This window comes from Sus scrofa, chromosome 11 (genome assembly GCF_054392235.1).
Source record: "Sus scrofa isolate SSC_HxYL_T2T_F1_AM1 chromosome 11, Sscrofa_HxYL_maternal_Yorkshire_Landrace_v2.0, whole genome shotgun sequence".
NCBI classification, from domain to species: Eukaryota; Metazoa; Chordata; class Mammalia; order Artiodactyla; family Suidae; genus Sus; species Sus scrofa.
Window position 1 is genome coordinate 19,860,558 of NC_139393.1, and position 22,041 is coordinate 19,882,598.

Genomic DNA, 22,041 nt, shown 5'->3' on the forward strand with positions numbered 1-22,041 from the left:
GTCCAATTATACATTATTATAATAATTATATATAAGTATGTTAGATATATCTGACATAGTTTATGATGAAAGCTCATGATGAACTTTAATGTTATCTAACATATACATTAAGTATAAAACATTAAATGGTGAGAAAATAGGAAAGAAACGGTATGATTAAAATTTTTAGAGAACATAAAAGTGGAGAAAAATCAATGAAACCAAAAATTGTTTTTTGGGAGTTCCCATCGTGGCACAGCGGAAACGAATCCAATTAGGAACCATGAAGCTGCAGGTTTGATCCCTGGCCTTGCTCAGTGGGCTAAGGATCCAGCATTGCAGTATTGCAGTGAGCTGTGGTGTAGGTCACAGATGTGGCTCGGATCCCGAGTTGCTGTGGCTGTGATGTAGGCCGGCAGCTGTAGCTCTGATTCGACCCCTAGCCTGGGAACCTCCATATGCCATAGGTGCGGCCCTAAAAAGACAAAAGACCCCCCAAAAAAAAATGTTTTTTGGGAAAAAAAATAGGGACACTTTTAGTTAGATTGATCAAGAAAAAAAGACTCAAATTAGCTAAAATTAGGAATGAAATAAGGACATTAAGACCAATCTTACAGAAATAAAATTATAACGGAAATGCTATGAACCACTGCATGCTGACAAATTAGATAAGGTAGGTGAAATGAACAAATTCCTAAGGGGATAAAAACTACCAAAACCAACTCAAGAAGATATTGACAATCTGAATAGACCTATAACAAGTCAAGAGACTGGATTAATAATTTTAAAACGTCTACACAGGGAAAAGTCCAGGCTCAGATGATTTCACTGGTGAAACATTTAAAGTAGAATAAATATCAGTTCATCAAATTGCTCCATAAATACTTAAGAAGAGGAAACATTTCCAACTCATTCTGTGAGATGTCAGTAGTACCCTGACACTTAACATCAGACAATAATATTAAAAGAATAGAGACCAAAATATCTTATGAACATGTGCATAAAAATCCTCAACAAAGTACTAGGAAACCAAATTCACAAACATATAAAAAGAATTATACACTATGACCAAGTGAGACTTATCCTAGAAATGCAATACAGTTTTAAAATCTTAACTTAATGTAAAACACTATATCAGGAAGGAGAAAAAACATGTAATTGTCTCAAGAGACACTGAAAAATCATTTGACAAAATCCAAAATCATTTGGCAAAACACTCAAAAGGAATAAAAGGGAACTTCCTCAACCTGACAAAAGGCATCTACAAAAAGTCCACATCAGGGAGATCCTGTTGTGGTTCAGCAGGTTAAGGACCCAATGTTGTCTCTGTGAGGACGGGGGTTCTATCCCTGGCCTCGCTCATGGGTTAAGGATCTGGTGTTGCGGCACGCTGTGGCCTACATCAACATAGCTCAGATCTGGTATTACTGTGGCTGTGGCATAGGCCTCAGCTGCAGCTCTGATTCGACCCCTGGCCTGGGAACTTCCATATGTCACAAGTGCAGCCATAAAAAAGAAAAAAAAAAAGTCCACATGATAAGTAAGGGTAAAAGTCTGAGCTGTTCTCGCCCTAAGGACAGAAAAAGATAACAATGTTTTGGAGGTTCTGTCCAGGACAATTTGGGAAGAAAAAGAAATAAAAGGCATCCAGATTGTAAAGGAAGAAGTAAAACTATCTCTATTTGCAGACAACATGATCTTGTATACAGAAAATCCTAAGGAATACACCAAAAAACTGTTTGAACTAAAATATGAATTTGGCAAGTTTTCAGGGTATAAAATAGACATACAAAAGTCATACAAAAAGTCAAATAAACCAAAAACCCAAAATGAACTCCATTTATAATAGCATCAATAGAATAAAATACTTAGGAATATTTTTTTTTAATTTTAAGACATATTCTCAAAACTAAAGACACTGTTGAAAGAAATTAAGGAATATCTAAGTAAATCAAAGACATTTCATGCTCATGTATCTGCATATTGTTAAAATGGAAATACTCTCCAAATTAATCTACAGAGTCAGCATAATCCCTACTGAAATCTCAACCGCCTTTCTAAAAGAAACTGACAAACTGATCTCAAAATTCATATGAAGAGAGAATTCTGGGAAGACAATGGCGAGCACTAGAAATGTCTCCCCACCTAGACAACAACTGCACTGGCAGAATGTGTCCTATGTAACTATTCCAGAACCTTGGAGTCTATTAAAGGCTTGCAACTTCCAGGGAAAGGCAGAGAAGGTAAATTATAGTCCATTTCTGCCAATTTCAGCTCTTAGCACAGTAGCAGCTACTCAAGGCCAACTGCCACCCGCATGGCAGGCAACTGGGCACATGCTTCTAGAACAGCCCGCACACAACCTACGAGAGCCAGAGTGAGGAAAAAACAACCCTGTTCTCCAAATTTCACAGACCTGTGCTCTGATCACTGACTGTTGCTCATCACAGAAGTGCAAACAAAGGAGGGGGGTACTGTTGTTGCACCTCCCACACTGTTGCAAGCACCTCTCTCTCTAGTTAAAGCAATTTCCAGGAGATTGAAGAGGTTACTGCCTTCCTCCCACTCTTCATTATTTTCTTTTTCCTGTTTTGGGAGCCAGTTGTTGATGACTAAGACACTAAAAAGCAACCACATACATAAAGGAAATTAGCAAGTCACAGTGCATACCCAAGAAAGGCAAAGACGCAGAAAAGACCTGAGAAACCTTAAGTTTATACAGGCTGATCCCCAGCACAACAACCAAAACCAAGTAAGACCAAAGCAAACAAAAACAAAAAATAAAACCCAAAAACAGCAAACTCTAGAGAAGGGGGGAGATTCTCATTTCCGGACTTACATTATTAGATTCAACTGTCCAATTCTCAATAACAACAACAACAAAATTAAAAACCAAAGCATACAAAGAACAAGAAAGTATGGTTCTTTTAAAGGAAAAAAGTTGGCCAAAAGAAAGTGTCCCTGAAAAAGAACTGAATGGCAGATTTTCTAGATGAAAACTAAGATGCTAAAAGAACTAAAAGAAGACATGTTAAGAAATGATGTACAGGAGTTCCCATCGTGGCGCAGTGGTTAACGAATCCGACTAGGAACCAGGAGGTTGCAGGTTTGATACCTGGCCTTGCTCAGTGGGTTGGGGATCCGGCATTGTCACGAGCTGTGGTATAGGTCACAGACGCAGCTCGGATCTGGCGTTGCTGTGGCTGTGGTGTGGGCTGGAGGCAACAGCTCCGATTAGATCTCTAGCCTGGGAACCTCCATGTGCCATGGGTGCGGCCCTAAAAAAAGACAAAAAGACAAAAAAAAAAGAAAATGGCGTACAAAAAAATGTAAATATCAATAAACAGAACACCTAAAAAAGAAACCTCTAGAAATTCTGGGTCTGGAAAGTATCATAACTAAAATGAAAAATTCACTAGAAAATTCAATAATAGATCTGAGAAGGCAGAAGAAAGAAACAACAAACTTGAAGACAGGACAATATACTGAGTCTAAGAAACAGAAAGAAGAAAAAAAAAAAAAGGGAAGAAAAGAGAATAGAGACTAAGGGGCCTGTGAGACACCATTAAATGGAAGAACATATGCATTATGGGAATCCCAGAGAAGAGAGAAAAAAAACAGGGAAAATATTTTTTTAAATAATTGCCAAAAATTCCAAAATCTGATGAAAGACAGGAATGTAAGCATCCAAGAAGCTCCACAAACTCCAAGTAAGAAGAAATCAAAGAGACCTGTATCAAGCCATATTATAATTAAGCTGTCAATACCCAAAGACAAAAGGAGAATTTTTAAGGCAGCAAGAAAGGATCATACATAAAGGATCTCTAATGAGATTACTTATAGATTTCTCATCAGAAACTCTGAAGGCCAGAAGGCAGTGGGTTGATATAGTCAAAGCACTAAAAGAAGAAAAAAAACTGTCAGCCAAAATTGCTATAGCCAGAAAAGTTTTCCTTCAAAAGTGAGAGAAAAATTAAGACATTCCTAAACAAGAGTTAAGAGAGTTCATTACCACAAGACATGTCCTGTGAACAATGCTAAAGGGAGTCTTGGCATTCCAGTTGTGGCTCAGTGGGTTAACAACCAACATACTGTCTGTCAATCCCTGGCCTCGCTCAGCGGGTTAAGGATCCACTCTTTCTGCAAGCTGCAGTGTAGGCTGCAGATGTAGCTAGGATCCAGTGTTGCCACGGCTGTAGGCTTAGGCTGTAGCCCTGATTTGACCGCTAGCCCAGGAACTTCCATATGCCACAGGTGCGGCCCTCAAAAGAAAATTTTAAAAGGGAGTCTTGCCAGTTGAAATTAAGGGACTAAAGTCAGTAACTCAAAGCCATATGAAGAAATAAAGATCTCAGTAAAAGTAAATACATGGGCAAATGTAAAGGATTACATGGGTAATTGTAATAATGGCAGGTAATGCCACTTTTTATTTTCTACATAATTTAAGAGACTAAAGCATTATGAATTACTAGTTTGTTTTTTGGACTAATATAATAAGATCTAATTCTGTGACATCAACAACTGAAAGGAGTGTGGACAGAAGTGCTGAGGAAGCAGTTTTCAGGCTATGGAAATTAACCTTGAATAAATCCAAATTAGAATGTTAAAATGTTAGGTTGTTAAATGTAATCCCCACAGTAACTATAAAGAACACAGTTAAATGAAATAAGAAAGGAAATATACACAAAGGGAAATAAGAAAGGAATTAAACACTTTAATACAAAAAGCCAACTAAACACAAAAGAATAACATAAAAACAGACAATCAACAGAAAATCCAAGAAAACCAAATGCTCGTACTTAGAAAAGATCAATAAAATCAATAGACCTATAGTCACATTAACTAAAAGATACAAATCACTCATAACAGAAATGAATGCAACTCTTTTTCTCCTGATGGCTTTATCAGCAAGAGAATTCTCTTTTTAACTTTTACCATTTTAATTATGATATGTCTTGGTGTGGGTCTCTCTGGGTTCATCTTGTTTAGGACTCTATTTCCTGTACCTGGATATTTGTTCCTTTGTCCACGTTTGAGAACTCTTCAGCCATAGTTTAATCAAATACATTTTCTAGTCCCTTCTCTCTCTCTACACCTTCTGGGACCCGTGTCATGTGAATGTTAGTACACTTAAGCTGTCTCAAAGGTCTCCTGAACTATTCTCATTTAGAACTTCTTTTTCCTTTTTGCTGTTCTGACTTGGTGATTTCCATTATCCTATCTTATAGATCCAGTATGTGTTCTTCTGCATCACTTAACCTGTTATTAACACTCTCCAGTGTGTTTTTCATTTCAACTGTTGCGTTCTTCAGCTCTGACTTGTTCTGATTCTTTGTGTTTTCTAGTTTCCTGTTAAAAATTCTCACTGGGGAAGTTCCTGTTGCAGCACAGGGGAAACGAATCTAACTAGTATCCATAAGGATGCGGGTTTGATCCCTGGCCTCGCTCACTGGGTTAAAGGATGCAGCATTGCCACGAGCTGTGGTATAGGTCGCAGATGTGGCTTGGATCCCATGTTGCTGTAGACTGGCAGTTGCAGCTCTGATTCAACCCCTAGCTTAGGAACTTCCATATGCCTTGGGGTGCAACTCTAAAAAAGAAAAAAAAAAAAATTCTGTGTTCATCTATTCTTTTTTTTTTTTTTTCTTTTCAGGGCCGAACCTGTGGCATATGGAAATTCCCAGGCTAGGGGTCTAATCGGAGCTACAGCTGCCCGCCTATGTCAGAGCCACAGCAATGCCAGATCTGAGCCACATCTGCGACCTACACCACAGCTCACAGCAACGCCGGATCCTTAACCCACTGAGCGAGGCCAGAGATCAAACCCACAACTTCATGGTTCCTAGTCAGATTCGTTTCCACTGCACCACGACAGGAATTCCATGTTCATCTACTCTTTTCCCCAGATTAGTCAGCATTATTACTGCTTTGAATTCTTTATCAAGCATTTACCTCTGTTTCATTACAGGCTTTCAGGGTTATTTTTCTTGCTCTTTCACTTGAACCATGTTCTTCTGTCTTCTCATTTTAACTTTCTCTGTCACCATGAAATTAGGTGAAACAGTTACCTATCATAGTCTTGAAGGCATGTCCTTGTGTGGGAAGGTCTCTAGGCAGCCTGCATGTGTCTAGTGGCTCTGGTGCAAGAGCTGTCAGATCTAAAGAGAGCACAGGCCACATTTTCCCCTGGGGTGTGCTGACAGCTACCACCTTGGTAGGAGGTAGGGCTAGAGTTGGAGTTGAGCCAGGTGCAAGCCCAGGCCTCTCCTCTGCTCAATGGCTGTCAATACCCTATGTGGGAGGGGCAGGGCTCAAGGTGCTGGGGCAGGAGTCCTGAGGGAGTTGGATTTTTGCCTGGTGTGGTGGCTGTCTCTGTCTTTGTATGAGGACCTGAGGGTGTGGGGCTGCAATTCTGAGCTGATTTTGCTTTCCCTCCCATCCCTGGTATACATGCCCTGGTTAGAGGCTGGGTCGGGACTTGAAGGGGTTGATGCCACAGTACTAACCTGATTTCTCTCCCTTCTAGGTGCACACAGGGACATGTGCTCCTTCAATGGCAGTTTCCATCCTGGAACTAGTTTTGCTCCCTCTTGAGTGTGTGCAAGAACACACGTGCACTTCACTGACAACATTCGCTGCCCAGAAACTGGTTTTGCTCTCTCTGGAGTGCACGCACTGACACATACACTGGCAGTGGCTGCTTCTGCCTGGTCATCAGACAGAAGCAGGGTCCATCAGGCTCGATTCCCTCCAAGAGTGCACACTCTCATCAGCAGCCCCTGCCTTAGTGGAGTGCGACGCCAGAGCAAGAGGGGCTAGAGTAGGATCCCTGTGCAGCCTGAGAGGTACACTGGGGTGGTCCAGGCAAGCCGGCCAGAACCCCAGGAAGTGTTCAATCTGCTGCCTCTGTGCTGTGACTGGGAGCAGGCAAGACTGTGCATACTCTTCAAGAGCAGTCTCAGTTTTCTCGCAGCCCTCCAATAAGCTCCACTCGTTGCCAAACCAGCCAAGGGGGTTGTCTTCACAGTCAGACCCTTAGGCTAGGGTGCTCAATATGGGGCTCGAATCCCTCACTCCCTCAGGATGATCGTCAAGCCTGTGACACCCCTTCCTCTTCTGTGTCCGGCACTAGGGGTGTAGGTCCCAACCAGACTGCTTCTCCTCCCTTCCTACCAGACTCTGTGTGGTTCTTCCTTTACGGCCTTGACTGTGGCAGGTCAATTTCACCAAGCACTGCCCTACATGCAGTTGTAGTTCCGATGTGTTGGTGAGTGAAGGTGAGCTCAGCGTCCTTCTACACCACCTTGATCTCTCTCCTCCCTCTGCACTATTTCACAGCAGCTGCACTAATGTATGTTCTTACCAACAGGGTCCTAGAGGTTCTCTTTTCTCTGCAGTCTCACCAATATTTCTTATTTCTTATACTTTTGAAAAAAGCCATTCTAACGTGATATTTTATTGTGGTTTTTGGTCTGCATTTCTCTGATGATTAGAGATGTGAAGCACCTTTTCATGTTTGCCATCTGTTTGTCTTCCAGGAAAAAATGTCTACTCAGCTCCTCTTCTCATTTTTAATTGGTTTGGATTTTTGCTATTGAGCTGTATGAGTTCTTTTTTTTTTTTTTTTTTTTTTCCTGGTCTTTTGTCTTTTAGGGCTGCACCCGGGGCATATGAAGGTTACCAGGCTAGAGGTCTAATCAAAGTTGTAGCTGGTGGCCTACACCACAGCCACAGCAATGCCAGATCTGAGCTGCGTCTGCGACCTACACCACAGCTCACGGCAACGCCAGATCCTTAACCCACTGAGTGAGGCCAGGGATGAACCCCCAACCTCATGGTTCCTAGTCGGATTCATTTCCACTGTGCCACCACAAGAACTCCCGAGTTGTATGAGTTCTTTATGTACTTTGGATATTAATCCCTTATCAGATATGACTTGCAAATGTTTTCTCCCAATCAAGTTCCCTTTTCATGTTTTTGATAGTTTCCAGTATAGCTTTTTTTTGATGTAGTCCTCCTTGTTTACTTTTGCTCTTGTGGCCTTTGCTTTCGGTGTCAAATCCAAAAAAAAAAAAAAAACACACTGCCAAAGACCAATGGCAAGGAGCCTACCACCCATGCTTTCTTCTAGGAGTTTATGCTTTCTCATGTTCAAGTCTTTAATCCACTTTCAGTTAATTTTTGTATATTGTTTGAAACAGTGATCTAGTTTCATTTTTTTGCATGTAGCCGTCCAGTTTTCTCAGCACCTTTTATTGAAGAGACTACCCTATCCTAAAGTATTTGACATAAATTAATTGATCAAAAATGTGTAGGTTTATTTCTGGGCTCTCTATTCTTTTCTACTGGTCTATGTGTCTGATTACCAATTCCATTCTACTATAGCTTTGTAATATAGTTTGAAATCAGGAAGTGTGATGGCAACATTTAGATACAATACCAAAAGCGTGATTCATAAAAGAAGGATTTATAACCTAGACTTAATTAAACATTTCTGCTCTGTGAAAGACACTGTCAAGAGAATGAGAAGGCAAGCCACACAGTGGGAAAAAATATCTGCAAAAGATACATCTGAAAAGGACTGTTATACAAAATATGTGAACTCCTCCTAAAATATACTAAGACAATAAACACCTGATTAAAAAGTCAGCACACAGTGGGAACAGACACCTCTCCAAAGAAGATGTACAGATGGCAAGTAAGCATATAAAAATATGTTCAGCATCATATGTCATTAGAGAATTACAAATTAAAACAATGAGATACCGCACCTATTAGAATGGCCAAAATTCAAAACACTGACAACATCAAGTGCTGACAAGAATGTGGAACAATAAAAACTTTCGTTAATGGTACAGCCACTATGGATACAATTTGGAGGTTTCTTACAAAAATAAACATACTTCACCACAGGATCTTACCATACAATCCAGCAATCATATTCCTTGGTATTTACTTAGAGTTGAAAACTGGGAGTTCCCGTCGTGGCACAGTGGTTAACGAATCCGACTAGGAACCATGAGGTTGCCGGTTCGGTCCCTGCCCTTGCTCAGTGGGTTAAGGATCCGGCGTTGCCGTGAGCTGTGGTGTAGGTTGCAGACGCGGCTCGGATCCCGCGTTGCTGTGGCTCTGGCGTAGGCCGGTGGCTACAGCTCCGATTCAACCCCTAGCCTGGGCACCTCCATATGCCGCGGGAGCGGCCCAAGAAATAGCAACAACAACAACAACAACAAAAAGACAAAAAAAAAAAAAAAAAAAAAAAGAATGTGGAACAATAAAAACTTTCATTAATGGTTAATTGTATCCACTATGGATACAATTTGGAGGTTTCTTACAAAAATAAACATACTTCACCACAGGATCTTACCATACAATCCAGCAATCATATTCCTTGGTATTTACTTAAAGAGTTGAAAACTGGGAGTTCCCGTCGTGGCGCAGTGGTTAACGAATCCGACTAGGAACCATGAGGTTGCGGGTTCGATTCCTGGCCTCGCTCAATGGGTTAAGGATCCAGTGTTGCTGTGAGCTGTGGTGTAGGTTAAACACGCAGCTCAGAGCTGGCATTGCTGCAGCTGTGATTCAACCTCTAGCCTGGGAACCTCTGTATGTGCGGGTTCGGCCCTAAAAAGATCAAAAAAGTGCTGACAAAAAAGCTAGGAGGAGTTCCCGTCGTGGCGCAGTGGTTAATGAATCCGACTAGGAACCATGAGGTTGCCGGTTCGGTCCCTGCCCTTGCTCAGTGGGTTAATGATCCGGCGTTGCCGTGAGCTGTGGTGTAGGTTGCAGAAGCGGCTCGGATCCCGCGTTGCTGTGGCTCTGGCGTAGGCCAGTGGCTACGGCTCCAATTCGACCCCTAGCCTGGGAACCTCCATATGCCGCGGGAGCAGCCCAAAGAAATAGCAAAAAAAAAGACAAAAAAAAAAAAAAGAGTTGAAAACTGATGTCTGTACAAAAACCTATACATGGGGGTCTAATCAGAGCTACAGCTGCTGGCCACAGCCATGTGGGATCCAAGCCACATCTGCGACCTACACCACAGCTCACAGCAACACTGGATCCTTAACCTACTGAGCGAGGCCAGGGATTGAACCCACAACCTCATGGTTCCCAGTAGGATTTGTTTCTGCTGCGCCACAACATGAACTCCAGAGCACAGATATCTTTCAATAAGTAAATGGTTATACAAACTGTGGTCCAACCATACCATAGATAACTACAAAAAAAAAAAAAAAAAAAAAAAGAGTTCCCATCATGGCTCAGGGGTTAACAAACCTGTCTAGTATCCATGAGGACACGGGTTTGATCCCTGGCCTCACTCAGTGGGTTAAAGATCTGGCGTTGCCAAGAGCTGTGGTGTAGGTCGAAGATGCAGCCTGGATTCCATGCTGCTGTGGCGTAGGCCAGCAGCTACAGCTCCAACTAGAACCCTAGCCTGGGAACCTCCAGATGCCACGGGTGGGGCCCTAAAGAGACAAAAGACAAAAAAAAAAAAAAAAAAAAAAATGGGGGGGGACGACAAACTATTTGCAATGGAATGGATTGTGATTCCCCCATTCCCGCCCCACGCCCCACAATTTTCAGGTACGGCAAGCTAAAATGAGGACAGAAGTGTAGGCCTAATCCAATCTGACCAGCATTCTTACATGAACAGGAAATCTGGGCACACAAAAAGGCATGAGAGATGTGCACACAGGAAAACCATCCGAGAACACAAGGGAAAGGCAACCATCTCCATCTGCATGTCAAAGAGGGAGGCCTCAGAAAAAAGCAAACAGGCCTAGTCTTATCTAGGACTTCTAGGCTCCAGAATTATGAGAAAATGTATTTCTGTTGTTTAGCCACCCAGTCTGTAGTATTTTGTCATGGCAGCCCTAGCAAACTAATATGTTGGCATTTAACATCTCAAGGGAATTACGCTGAGTGAAAAAAGACAATCCCAAAGATTAAACACTATATGATCTCATATACATTCCGTTCTTGAAATTATGAAATACTGCTGACCCTTGAAGAACAAGGCTACAAACTCTGTGTGTCCACTTATAGGAAGATTTTTTTCAACAGTAAATACTAAAGTAACACCTGGCCCGAGATTGGCTGAATTCTCAGATGTGGAACAGCAGAAAAGAAGAATCTTGCATATGAAGAAACTGCATAATGGAGGGCCAACTATAAGTAACATGACTGTTGACTGTGTGCCCCTAACCCCCCCACTGTTCGGGCGTCAATTGTATGTCATGCCGTCATCGAATAAAGATCTTATTAAATGTCTATGTAGAGAGTTCCCATTGTGGTGCAGTGGAAACAAATCCGACTAGGAACCATGAGGTTGCAGGTTCGATTCCTGGCTTCGCTCAATGGGTTGAGGATCCGGCGTTGCCATGAGCTGTGATGTAGGTCACAAGAAGCAGCTCAGATCCCACATTGCTGTGGCTGTGGTGTAGGCCGGCAGCTACAGCTCCGATTCGACCCCTAGCCTGGGAACTTCCATATGGCAAGGGTCGCGGCCCTAAAAAGCAAAAAAAAAAAATCTAAGTATACTCAAACTGGTCTATTGGTACTGTCAAGTAATACTTTAAAAGATGATTATTATCACTGGTCATCTCTGGAGGATGTTAGAGAACAAACACATCAGCTTGAAAACTAATCAATAAAAGCCAAGAATAAAGCACTTATCCTACCTTTCCTGAATGATGTGTACTTCGGAGTAAAAAGAGTTGATGGAGGAAAGTCTCTCTTTATGCAAGATTTACAACTAATACTTGAAAAGGGAATGATATAGTCCTAAGTTCACCACTTAGCAACCCCTAATGGAGCCAAGTCAGTGGTCATCAATGATAGCTTACATCAAAAAAAATAAAATAAAATAAAAAGAGATAACAAGCATTAAGTGCCTACTAATGGGCATACAAAACAACATCTCTGAAGTACTACTTCCAGAAAATATCAAACCAGGACCTGATCAGACCTCTAGATCCATTTCTAGGAAATACAAAGAATTAGACAAATATGTAAAATAATGAAGGAGGTACAATCTGTAAAATACACACGGAGAGAAACTCCACAGGATAAAAAATACAGTTTCTTCAACAAATAAATTGAAAAAAATGAGAGGAAACGAAGAAGAGAAGGAAGAAGTGAAACGTACATATTACAAGAGATTTAAGACACAAATCAACCAATCACACTGTATGGACCTTATTTAAATCCTGACTAGAACACACTGAAAAAAAAAAAAAGAATTTATGAAACAATAAAATCTGAACATTGAACATTTTATATTAAGGAAATTTCATTGATTTTGTTAGGTATGATGAACTGTGGTCATTTTTTGAGCATTCTTTTTTCCCTACACATACTAAAATATGCATGGATGAAACATCATACCTGGGATTTACTTTATAATAATCTGGAGCCAGGGAGAAATACGGTTTGGCCACAACTGATAACTGGTGAAGCTGGTTAAGAGGTTATCTGACAGTTCATACTATTTTCTCTATCTACTTTTATAAGTATCTGACATTCTCTATAATATTTTTAAAGATTAATCCTAGAAAAGTTTTCTATCAGAATTTTTATCAAAAGAAGCTGCAGATATCCTACATCTATATAACACAAATGTAACATTCATGTACATGTTCTTCAGTGAATTTGTCTCAGCAATTCCCACATGCAATCAGGAAAAAAAAACAAAAAGGGTACATATATTGCTAAGGACTAGAAAATAACAGGTAAAGAGACTTTTCATTACACATAATTTTAAAACAGATATTCTGCTAAGTTTATTAAGAAACTTCTTCATATTCTGCAGTACAGCTTAAATGGAATGCCTAGTATTACTCCAACTCCAAACTATTCTTTTCAATTATCTTTCTAAACATACGACCTCTAAAAAAATGCCCCTATCAAAGGCAATATATTTCAAAACTCGAATATACATACACTCACTGCATATATATATATATATATATATATATATATATGCAAAGCCCTAAAAGGTTGATATTCAAACATTATTTCTGCTTTACAGATAAGCAAATCAAGACTGGAGAATTAACCAATTTGCCTAAAATCATATAGCCATACTCCAACTACAATCAAAGCCTTTAGCTTTGAAGTCCAAGGCCTTTTCTGTTCTACGGCACTGCCACTTAGGATGCAGAAAAAAAAAAACCCAAAATTCCAACAACTGATTCACCCTAAGTCATAGTATGAAAAGCACTCCTGGCCAATTTCTTGATGAAAGTCCCCAAGTTAGGGGTTGAATCAGAGCTGCAGCTGAGGCCTATGCCATAGCCACAGCAACAGTGGATCCAAGCCACCTCTGCCACCTATACTGCAGCCAGATCTTTAACCCACTGAGGCCACAGATCGAACCCGAATCCTCACAGAGACAATGTTGGGTCCTTAACACTCTATGCTACAATGGGAACTCTGCAAGTTCCTTATTTTATTCATAAGCCATAAGCAGCATGAACACAGTCTAATCTTAGGACAGCAATCACATATTACACACGTAATCATTTACACAAAAAAGAGACACTTCTAGACAAAATATCTCAACTCTTTAAAAGAATTTTTAAAAAATATGCTCAACATCACTAATTATCAGAGAAATGCAAATCAAAACTACAATGAGGTACTATCCCACAATGGTCAGAATGGCCATCAATAAGTCTACAAATAACAAATGGCCATCAATAAGTCTACAAATAACAAATTCTGGAGACAGTGTACAGAAAAGGGAACAGTGTTGGTGGGAATGTAAATTTGTACAACCACTCTGGAAAACAGTATAGAGGTTCCTCAGAAAACTAAAAATAGAACTACCTTATGACCCAGCAATCCTACTCCTGGACATACATCAGGACAAAACTACAACTCAAAAAGATACCTGCACCCATGTATTCACAGGAGCACAGTTCACAACAGCCAAGGCATGGAAACAACCTAAAAATGTCCAGTGACAGATGAGTGGATGAAGAAGATGTGGTACATATACTCAATGGAATAGTCCTCAGCCATTAAAAAGGAAATAATGCCATCTGCAGCAACACGGATGCAACTAGAAATTCTCATACTAAATGTAATAAGTCAGAGAGAGAGAGACAAATGCCATATGATATCACTTATATGTGGAATCTAAAATATGGCACAAATGAACCTTCTATGGAACAAAAACAGACTCACCAACATGGAGACCAGACTTGTGATTGCCATGGGGAAGGGAAGGGAGTAAGATGGACTGGGAGTTTGGGGTTAGTAGATGCAAACTATCACATTTAGAATGGAGAAGCAATGAGGTCCTGCTATATAGCACATGGAACTATATCCAATTACTTGTGACAGGACATAAAGGAACATAGTATGAAAAAAAAGAATGTATATATATGTATGACTGGGTCACCTTGCTGTACAGCAGAAATTAACAGAACATTATAAATCAATTATAATTTTTTAAATAAAGTATTGATATGCTTTCATGTATGCATAACTTTTTTTATTCTCAAACAGCTTAAAAAATGTGTATCTTAACAAAAATACAACAGAATCTCTACACATTCATTTAAAAATCAACCACTTTTTTGAAGTTCCCATTGTGGTGCATTGGAAACGAATGTGACTGTGAGGTTGCAGGTTTGATCCCTGGCCTCACTCTGTGGGTTAAGGATCTGGCGTTGCTGTGAGCTGTGGTATAGGTCACAGATGCAGCTCGGATCCTGTGTTGCTGTGGCTGCGGTGTAGGCAGGCAGCTTTAGCTCGGATTCAACCCCTCGCCTGGGAACCTCCATATGCCATGGGTGCAGCCCTTAAAGAGAAAAAAATTTTTTTAATTCAACCATTTTAACTGATTTCTAAATTCTTCTTAAAATTATTAGTTTAGGAGTTCCCGTCATGGCGCAGTGGTTAACGAATCCAACTAGGAACCATGAGGTTGCGGGTTCGATCCCTGGCCTTGCTCAGTGGGTTAAGGATCCAGCATTGCCGTGAGCTGTGGGGTCCGTTGTAGACATGGCTCAGATCCCACGTTGCTGTGGCTGTGGAGTAGGCCAGAGGCTACAGCTCCAATTCAACCCCCAGCCTGGGAACCTCCATATGCCTCGAGAGTGGCCCAAGAAAATGGCAAAAAGACAAAAAAAAAATATATATATATATATATTTATATATATATATTAGTTTACTGATTAATATAAGATTTTCTGGGCATTCCCTAGAAGTCCAGTGGTTAGGATTTTGTATTGCTACTGCTGTGGTTCAGGTTTGATCCATATGCCCAGGAACTTCTGCATGTCATGGCTGCAGCCAAAAAATAAAGAATTTCTGCAGTAATCCATAAGTAAAATAATTTTGTTTGCATGATCTAATATAGTCATTCATTTACACTAAAAAGTACTTTATATGAATTTTTTAAAGATTTTTATCTTTTCTACTATACCTGATTTACAATGTTCTGTCAATTTCTGCTGTACAGCAAAGTGACCCAGTCATACTATATGAATGAATTTATTTAATCCACAAAATAACTCCAAGATTCAGAAATCACTGTTAGTCCCATTTACATATAAGAAAACTAAGCCTTAGAGATTTAGGTAACTTGTTCAAAATCACAGAGCCAATAAATGGTAGATCTGAGACTTGACTCAGTGAGTCTGATGACAAATCCTTGTTCTTAATCCATTCCTTATTCCAATAAACAGTACCTATTTTCAGTTGCCAAAAGTGCCTGGAGTTACCACATTTCTCTTTTGGTTTCAAAGAAGAAACAGCCAATTGGAATTAGAACAGCTGCATTAGAAACAAGTTCATCTTGTCATTCATTCACTCCTCAGCATACAATGTGTCACATTCTCCTTTAGAAATCACTGAATAAATGAAGGTTATCAGACCACGCTTCAAAAACCTATCACTTAAAATAATAGGTCTATGTAAAAGTCTGGTGAATCCTAACAGGAGAATACACCATCCTGCTGTACCCAACAAAAAGGTACCCAAAATCCCAAAGGTAACATGAAACTCCTTGTCTTCCTCATCACACAACCAGAAATGACTTCATGTGGCCCAGTCCCCATTATGAGCTCCATCAGGAGATGAGTTTTAAACTGCACCAGTTTCCATGGAAGGTAGGGACAAAGCCAGAAGAAGAAATGGGTAGGAATATTTATTCATATACATATTCAAGTCTTAAAGCCTAAAACTTTTACTGCTACAGTGCAGTTAAAAAAAAAAAAAAGTTTCGGGAGTTTCTATTGCGGCTCGGTGGGTTAAGGACCTGTGAGGACATGGTGATCCCTGGCCTTGCTCTGTGGGTCAAGGATCCAGCATTGCCACAAGCTGCGGCATAGGTTGCACATGCAGCTAGAATGGGTGTTGCCCTGGCTGGGGCATAGGCCTCAGCTGCAGCTCCAATTCAATCCCCACCCCAGGAACTTCCGTACGCCGTAGGTGCCACCATTAAAAAAAAAAAAAAAAAAAAATCGTATGAACTAGCCTGCAAACTTAACCACCATATTGTATTTGCAAAGAGCTTTGAACCCACTGAAAAACTGAAAACTACCAATACTCTCTAAATCAACTATCCCTTCTCAACTTTCTGAAAAATAAAAGTCTGGTATTTACAGAAGAGAGAAGTGAAGGAGTTATGACTCTAATTGCATATGCACAAAAACAGCTTGGCAGGTCAAGAACCCAAATCAGCAGAAATATCTATCAGATGCTTTGGGACAATAATACCAAAGTCATTCAGCTAAGACACTTTAAGTATTCCTTTTCAATAAGGAGTTCTAGAGTATGTTCAGATCTTTGGAATTATGAGATTTGTTTTGTGTCTTTTTTTTTTTTTTTTTAACCAGATGTGAATTTTTGTGTTCCTACAAAATTCATATGCTGAACACCTAATGCCCAATGTGACAATATTAGGAGACGGGATCTTTAGGAGGTGATAAGGTCAGGAGGGCAGAGCCCTCATGAATGGAACTAGGGCCCTTATAAAAGAGGCCAGCAAAAGCCCCCACCTCTTTTGTCAAGTGGGGCCAGTGACAAGGCACTATCTATGAATAAGGAAATGGGCCCTCTCTAGACACAGAATCTGCCACCACCATGATCCCGGACTTTCCAGCTTCCAGAACTGTGAGAAATCCATGTCAATTGTTTATATACTACCCAGTCTATGGTATTTTGTTGTAACAGTCCAAGTAGTCAAAGACAGCAGAGATTTAAGATGGTTTTAAATAGTTATTTTTATGGGGTATACATCAACATGTTTTGTTGTGTCGATCTGATCAGTAAAGACAGATGCGTGGTATAATACAATGCTGATGAGGAAGTAAACTCATTAAAAGTGTCTGCAGTAAAACTTAGCAATAATTACCAAGAGTTTTGTACATGTTCATAGCTTTTGATTCAGTAAGTAAACTTGTAAGAATGTATTCTATTAATCAGAGATTCATTCATAAATTTATCGAAGACTTACTTTGTGCCAGACCTCATTCTTATGAAGGATGCTTATCACATTATTTTATAGCTCCAAAAGGTTAGGGGAAAAAATATCCAATAACGGTAAGAGTTAACAAATTAAAATACATCTAATGGATAAAATATTATGCTACCACTGGAAACTACATTATCAAATATCAAAAAATATTTCATAATATAAGAAAAAGCTATGTTAAGAAAAAATTTTTTAGAACAAGACACAAAACTATATGTAACTACATGTAAATATATATAACTTATGTGTATGATCCCAAATCTATGTTTCAGATCTTATTAGTCAGGATCCTTGGTTAAGTTGTTAACCTCACTCTACTTCAGCATCTTCATCTATAAAACAAAGGTTTTACATTTTACTTGTAAAATAAAGATGTTTATATTTCACATCTCAATGATTGTCAAATGAGTTATTTGCAAAATGCTTATAATATTTCCCAGTACACATAAAGCACCAATGATTATCTGTTGGTGGTATTATTATTATTATCTACATACGCAAAAAAATGCAAGAAATGTTTCAAAATATTATCAAGGATTCTGAATTCTGACAAAACTAATTCCAAGGCAGTCAGGAAATTTCAACACTGTGCATTTTGAGATATTAAAAATTATTTTATGAGGTATGGCTTTGTTTTTTTAAAGTCTTTATGGCACAATGAAGTATTTACAAATAAAATATGATATTTATGAGTTGTTTTAAAATGCTTTTGGTGGGGAGCTAACATAGGGAGTTTTTTTCCTTAATTTTTAGTTTTATCAGAAGTAAGTTACCTCTGAATAATAGACTTGTTCCTAGCTTTAGTTTATATTTTTCTATTTTCCAAATTTTCTATGGTGATTTAAAATAATTTTTAAAATGAGAAAAATATTTTCAAAAAATTTTAAGACAATCCTTACCAATACTCCATCCACAGATGAAACTTTCTCCCAAGTTAACCAAGCTCTTTCTCTGACATGATCTGCTATCTTTAATTTCTGACATAATGTAGTAAAATCAGGTTCTTCAGTTTCTTCAAATGCAAGCCTACCAAATGAAAATATAATATAAAAGGCACTTTTATAATCAAATTAATTACGTAAGCATTGGTTTCACTGGTTTGCATATAATATAGCACTATTCTGAAAGACATCACCAAATACTTTGGGATCTTAACTATCGCTTAAAAAATTACACTTAGAATTTAAACGTATGTTGATCTTTTCAGTATTTCCAAAATAAGAGTACCACATAGTGAAAAATGTTTGCTGGCCTGGTAAATCATAGGAACTTCAGTGCAGCAACATAGCTTTGGGAAGAAAAGCAAGTACAATAGCTACAGCTGTTAGGAAAAATTGGGACAGTAACAGAAAAGGAAAGCCATAGATAACATTACAGAACCAATTCAGTATCGGTGACTTTGCTAAAATGCAGTCCACTCTCAACAACGATTCATTTAATCTCTCTACCTACTACTAGTGTTTCTTATATGATTAAATTATTGATATGCTTATTTCAGCCTTTTCTCCTTGATCTTCCTTAACCAAGATAGGCAGTCAAAAAATTCTTGTTGGCTAATTCTTATTCATTCACTTAATATCTATTTGACATAAGAATAGTATAGTACAAGGAACAGCTAATAATTTTTTAGTATTTACTATGCTCCATATGAACAGGATTTAAATGAATTGATGGGGTTTAGATGCATGGTTTAATACATACATAAGCCCTAACAGGTAAGTACTCTGATGATCACAAATCAGAGAAGTTAAAGCACTCACCTGAGATCACAGCGAGTAAGTGGGAAGCTCTAATATAAACCCAGTAATCTAACTCTCTAATCCATGCCCCTGACCCTATTCCAGACTGCCAAACCTCCTTTGAAACACAATTAACTTTTGGTTATCTCAAGAATGAAGACTGTGTGCTGTTCTGGTATTTCCAAAAGCCCACTTCAGTCCCTAACAATGTGTCCTAGGGCGGTGAAAGAAATAGGACTTGCTGACGGATCAGAACTGCAGGAAAGAGTGGTGAGGATCAGCAGAGTCCCATCCCCTGGCAATTGATGCGTAGTCTCAAAGGAGGGCCAGTGCTAACAATGATAATGACAATTACACTCTTTCGATCTTGGCTTCTAAACCGTAAAGCATCACAATCAAGAAAAATAAGATGCTGCAATAACTATCTCCCTATATTATCATGGACTCGCTGAAATTTAGAATCCACCTGGGGGGAAAATTAATTTTATGTGAGCACAAGAACACTAATCTTGTTCCCAAACAAATACAAAAGAGACACCAAGATCCTTGCTGGCTCAAAGCCAAAAGGCAAAATGGAAGAAAAAAAGAGGCAGCCTGAAGCAGACTATCAGGCAAGAAGAGTTTTATGCAACAAGAAAAATGAGAACGTTCAGAAACTTCGAAGCTCTTGAGCTAAATGTCTCACAAAACTTTTACCGATACAACAAGTTCCTCTTAGAGAGCTATGTTCCACCAGTCACTACCGAAGGCTTAGAACTCAAAGCACTCTTTACAAGGGAACCCCGAAAAGCACCCCAGCCGAGCTCCCAGAGGGGCAACTGCCACCCAGAACCCTGCACTTCACGTCCGGTGGCATCTCTGCAGCAGTATCCAAGGTTTTCCTGGCTGGCCTCTCCCAGGACTGGGCTTCAGATGAGTCGCACGCCCAGAGGAAAACACTTCCAAATGTTGCACCGCGGGAGACCAAAACAGAAAGTCGAAAGACCACCGGAGGACTACAAATCTCAAATGGGGAAAAACCTCTCCAGCAATCTAGTCTTTCTTTTCTTTTTTTCTTTCTTCTGCATTTGATGGGGTCTGCAAACGACCCGCCGCCTGCGAGGCTCCCGTCTCGCGGAGGAAAGGCGGCACCTGTCACTTCGCTCAGCGACCCGAGCCCCACCCGCTCGACACCTGTCAAGCGGGAGCCGAGACCCCTCCCGGCCGCCCTCCCCTCGTTCCCGACCCCAGACCCCTGTCAGCCTCCTCCCGGCGCTCCGCCGCCGCGGGGGGGCCGGGGAGGACCCTCCTCCCGCCGGGACCCGGCCCGGGCGGAGACGCGCCCCCGCCTAGACGCCGCGGCGCCCGCCGACGCACCCCCGGGGCGCCCTTCCCGCGCGCTGGCCGCCGCGACGGGTCGGCTCGCTCACCTGACCAGAGGCAGGTCCTCGGGGCCGCTGTCCTGCTCGGGGTCCTCCTCAGGCTGCGGTGGCGGCGGTGGCGGCGGCGGCGGCGGCGGCGGCGGGGGCTCCGCAGCAGCAGCGGCGGCGGCGGCGGCGGCGGCGGCTGCTCTCCGGGGGGTTTTGGGCGGCATGACGCCCTCCCAGGGCCGGTGCCGGCGAGCGCTGAAGGAGGGCCGGGGCAGGAGGACACGCGCACGTCAGGGCACGCCCCGTCCTCTCCCGACTCCCGTTACAAAAATAATTTGAACGTCCCCTGAGAAAAACCGGACGAGCCCTCCCCCGCCCGGCAACCGAGCGCCGCGTCCAACCGCGGGAAAACGTCACTTCCGCCCGCGGCGTCACGTCCGCGAGGCTCCCGGGCCCGCTGGCGTTTGGAGGGCACCGGGGCGCCGAGCGGGGCGCGGGGCGAGGGCGCGCGGTCGGGCGGGGAACCCGGGCCTGGAGATCCAGGCGCGCTCCCTGAGGCAGCCGCCGCCGCCTGAACCTGCCTCGCGCCGAAACTCGCCCCTCCAGGCTTGGGTGCCGGTAACCGGGCGCTACCCAGCCTGGTGGGTGAGAGCGGGCCCCACCTCAATCTGCGGGTGGATCTGGGGCCCGGCTCGAGCCCGCGGGGAATATCGGGCGAGCGCACCCTGGGCCGGCACGCCCCTCTCCTCCGCGGGCGTCGCCCTCGCTTTCGCCCGCCCTCCTCCCGCCCAATCCGTTAAGCGAATCGGCCAAAACAAAAACACTTCTGGAATGCCTGTTAGGAGCTGAGTTTGGCCAACCCCTAGGAGATCCCAAGGAGGGGACAATGACTGGCCTTTTAGAGCTCTTTTTAGGGAAAGGGGTGGGAGCTGTGAGCAAAGAACTGATTATCGGGTGCTAAGTGTTTTAATCGCGCTGTGAAAACTGAAGCCACGGTTGAAATGTTTAAGGGACTTCTTCCGAGGAGCAGTAGCATTTGAATGGAAGTTAGCCAGACAGACCTAACATTTAAGGAGGGCTTACTATATGTATAAAGAATTGTTCTGGCCATTTTACATAATTATCTTACTTAATCCTCACCAACATCCCCTTAAACTGAGTCGTAGTCGAATTCTACTTTCCAGTGCGGAAAACAGGTGCAGAGGAGTTAATTAATTTGCCTGATACTACAGAGATGATAGGTGGTAGAGGATTTGAACACAGATATATTTGACTCGACTTGTCCATTACATTATGTTAAAGAAATACCAAGAAAAGAGAAACAGCTTGTGCAAAGGCACAAAGACATCAGAGAAGAGTTTGCCGGAATTGCAACCATTAAACATTGGCTTAGAAACTGTCTCTTTTGTCTCTTGATATTTACTTATAATAAGAGATTGTCTTGTTTGAGAACATGTTTTTCCCTCATTGGCAAATGCTGTGTGTT

General features: G+C 41.3%; 1 protein-coding gene and 1 long non-coding RNA gene across 11 annotated transcripts in view; both read right to left on the reverse strand.

Moving 5' to 3' along the window:
• The window catches only part of RB1 (RB transcriptional corepressor 1), a 132,086-nt gene extending 110,760 nt beyond the window's left edge, over positions 1-21,326 (reverse strand). For 2 of the 10 annotated variants that reach the window (XR_014818784.1, XM_013992198.3), the window contains exons 1-2: positions 20,616-20,970; positions 18,367-18,493 (exon numbers count right to left, since the gene is read on the reverse strand). Coding sequence is in view for 2 of the 10 variants with exons in the window: in XM_013992198.3 (XP_013847652.3) it covers positions 18,367-18,493; positions 20,616-20,779 (291 nt within the window). In the remaining 8 variants the exon portion in view is untranslated. 10 annotated transcript variants of the gene reach the window in all.
• LOC146398572 (uncharacterized) lies at positions 5,156-11,499 on the reverse strand. Its single transcript, XR_014819452.1, has 2 exons — positions 11,020-11,499; positions 5,156-5,840 (listed from the first exon to the last, which is right to left on the reverse strand). It is a non-coding gene; the product is annotated as an uncharacterized LOC146398572 (long non-coding RNA).
• Positions 21,327-22,041: the final 715 nt, after the last annotated feature.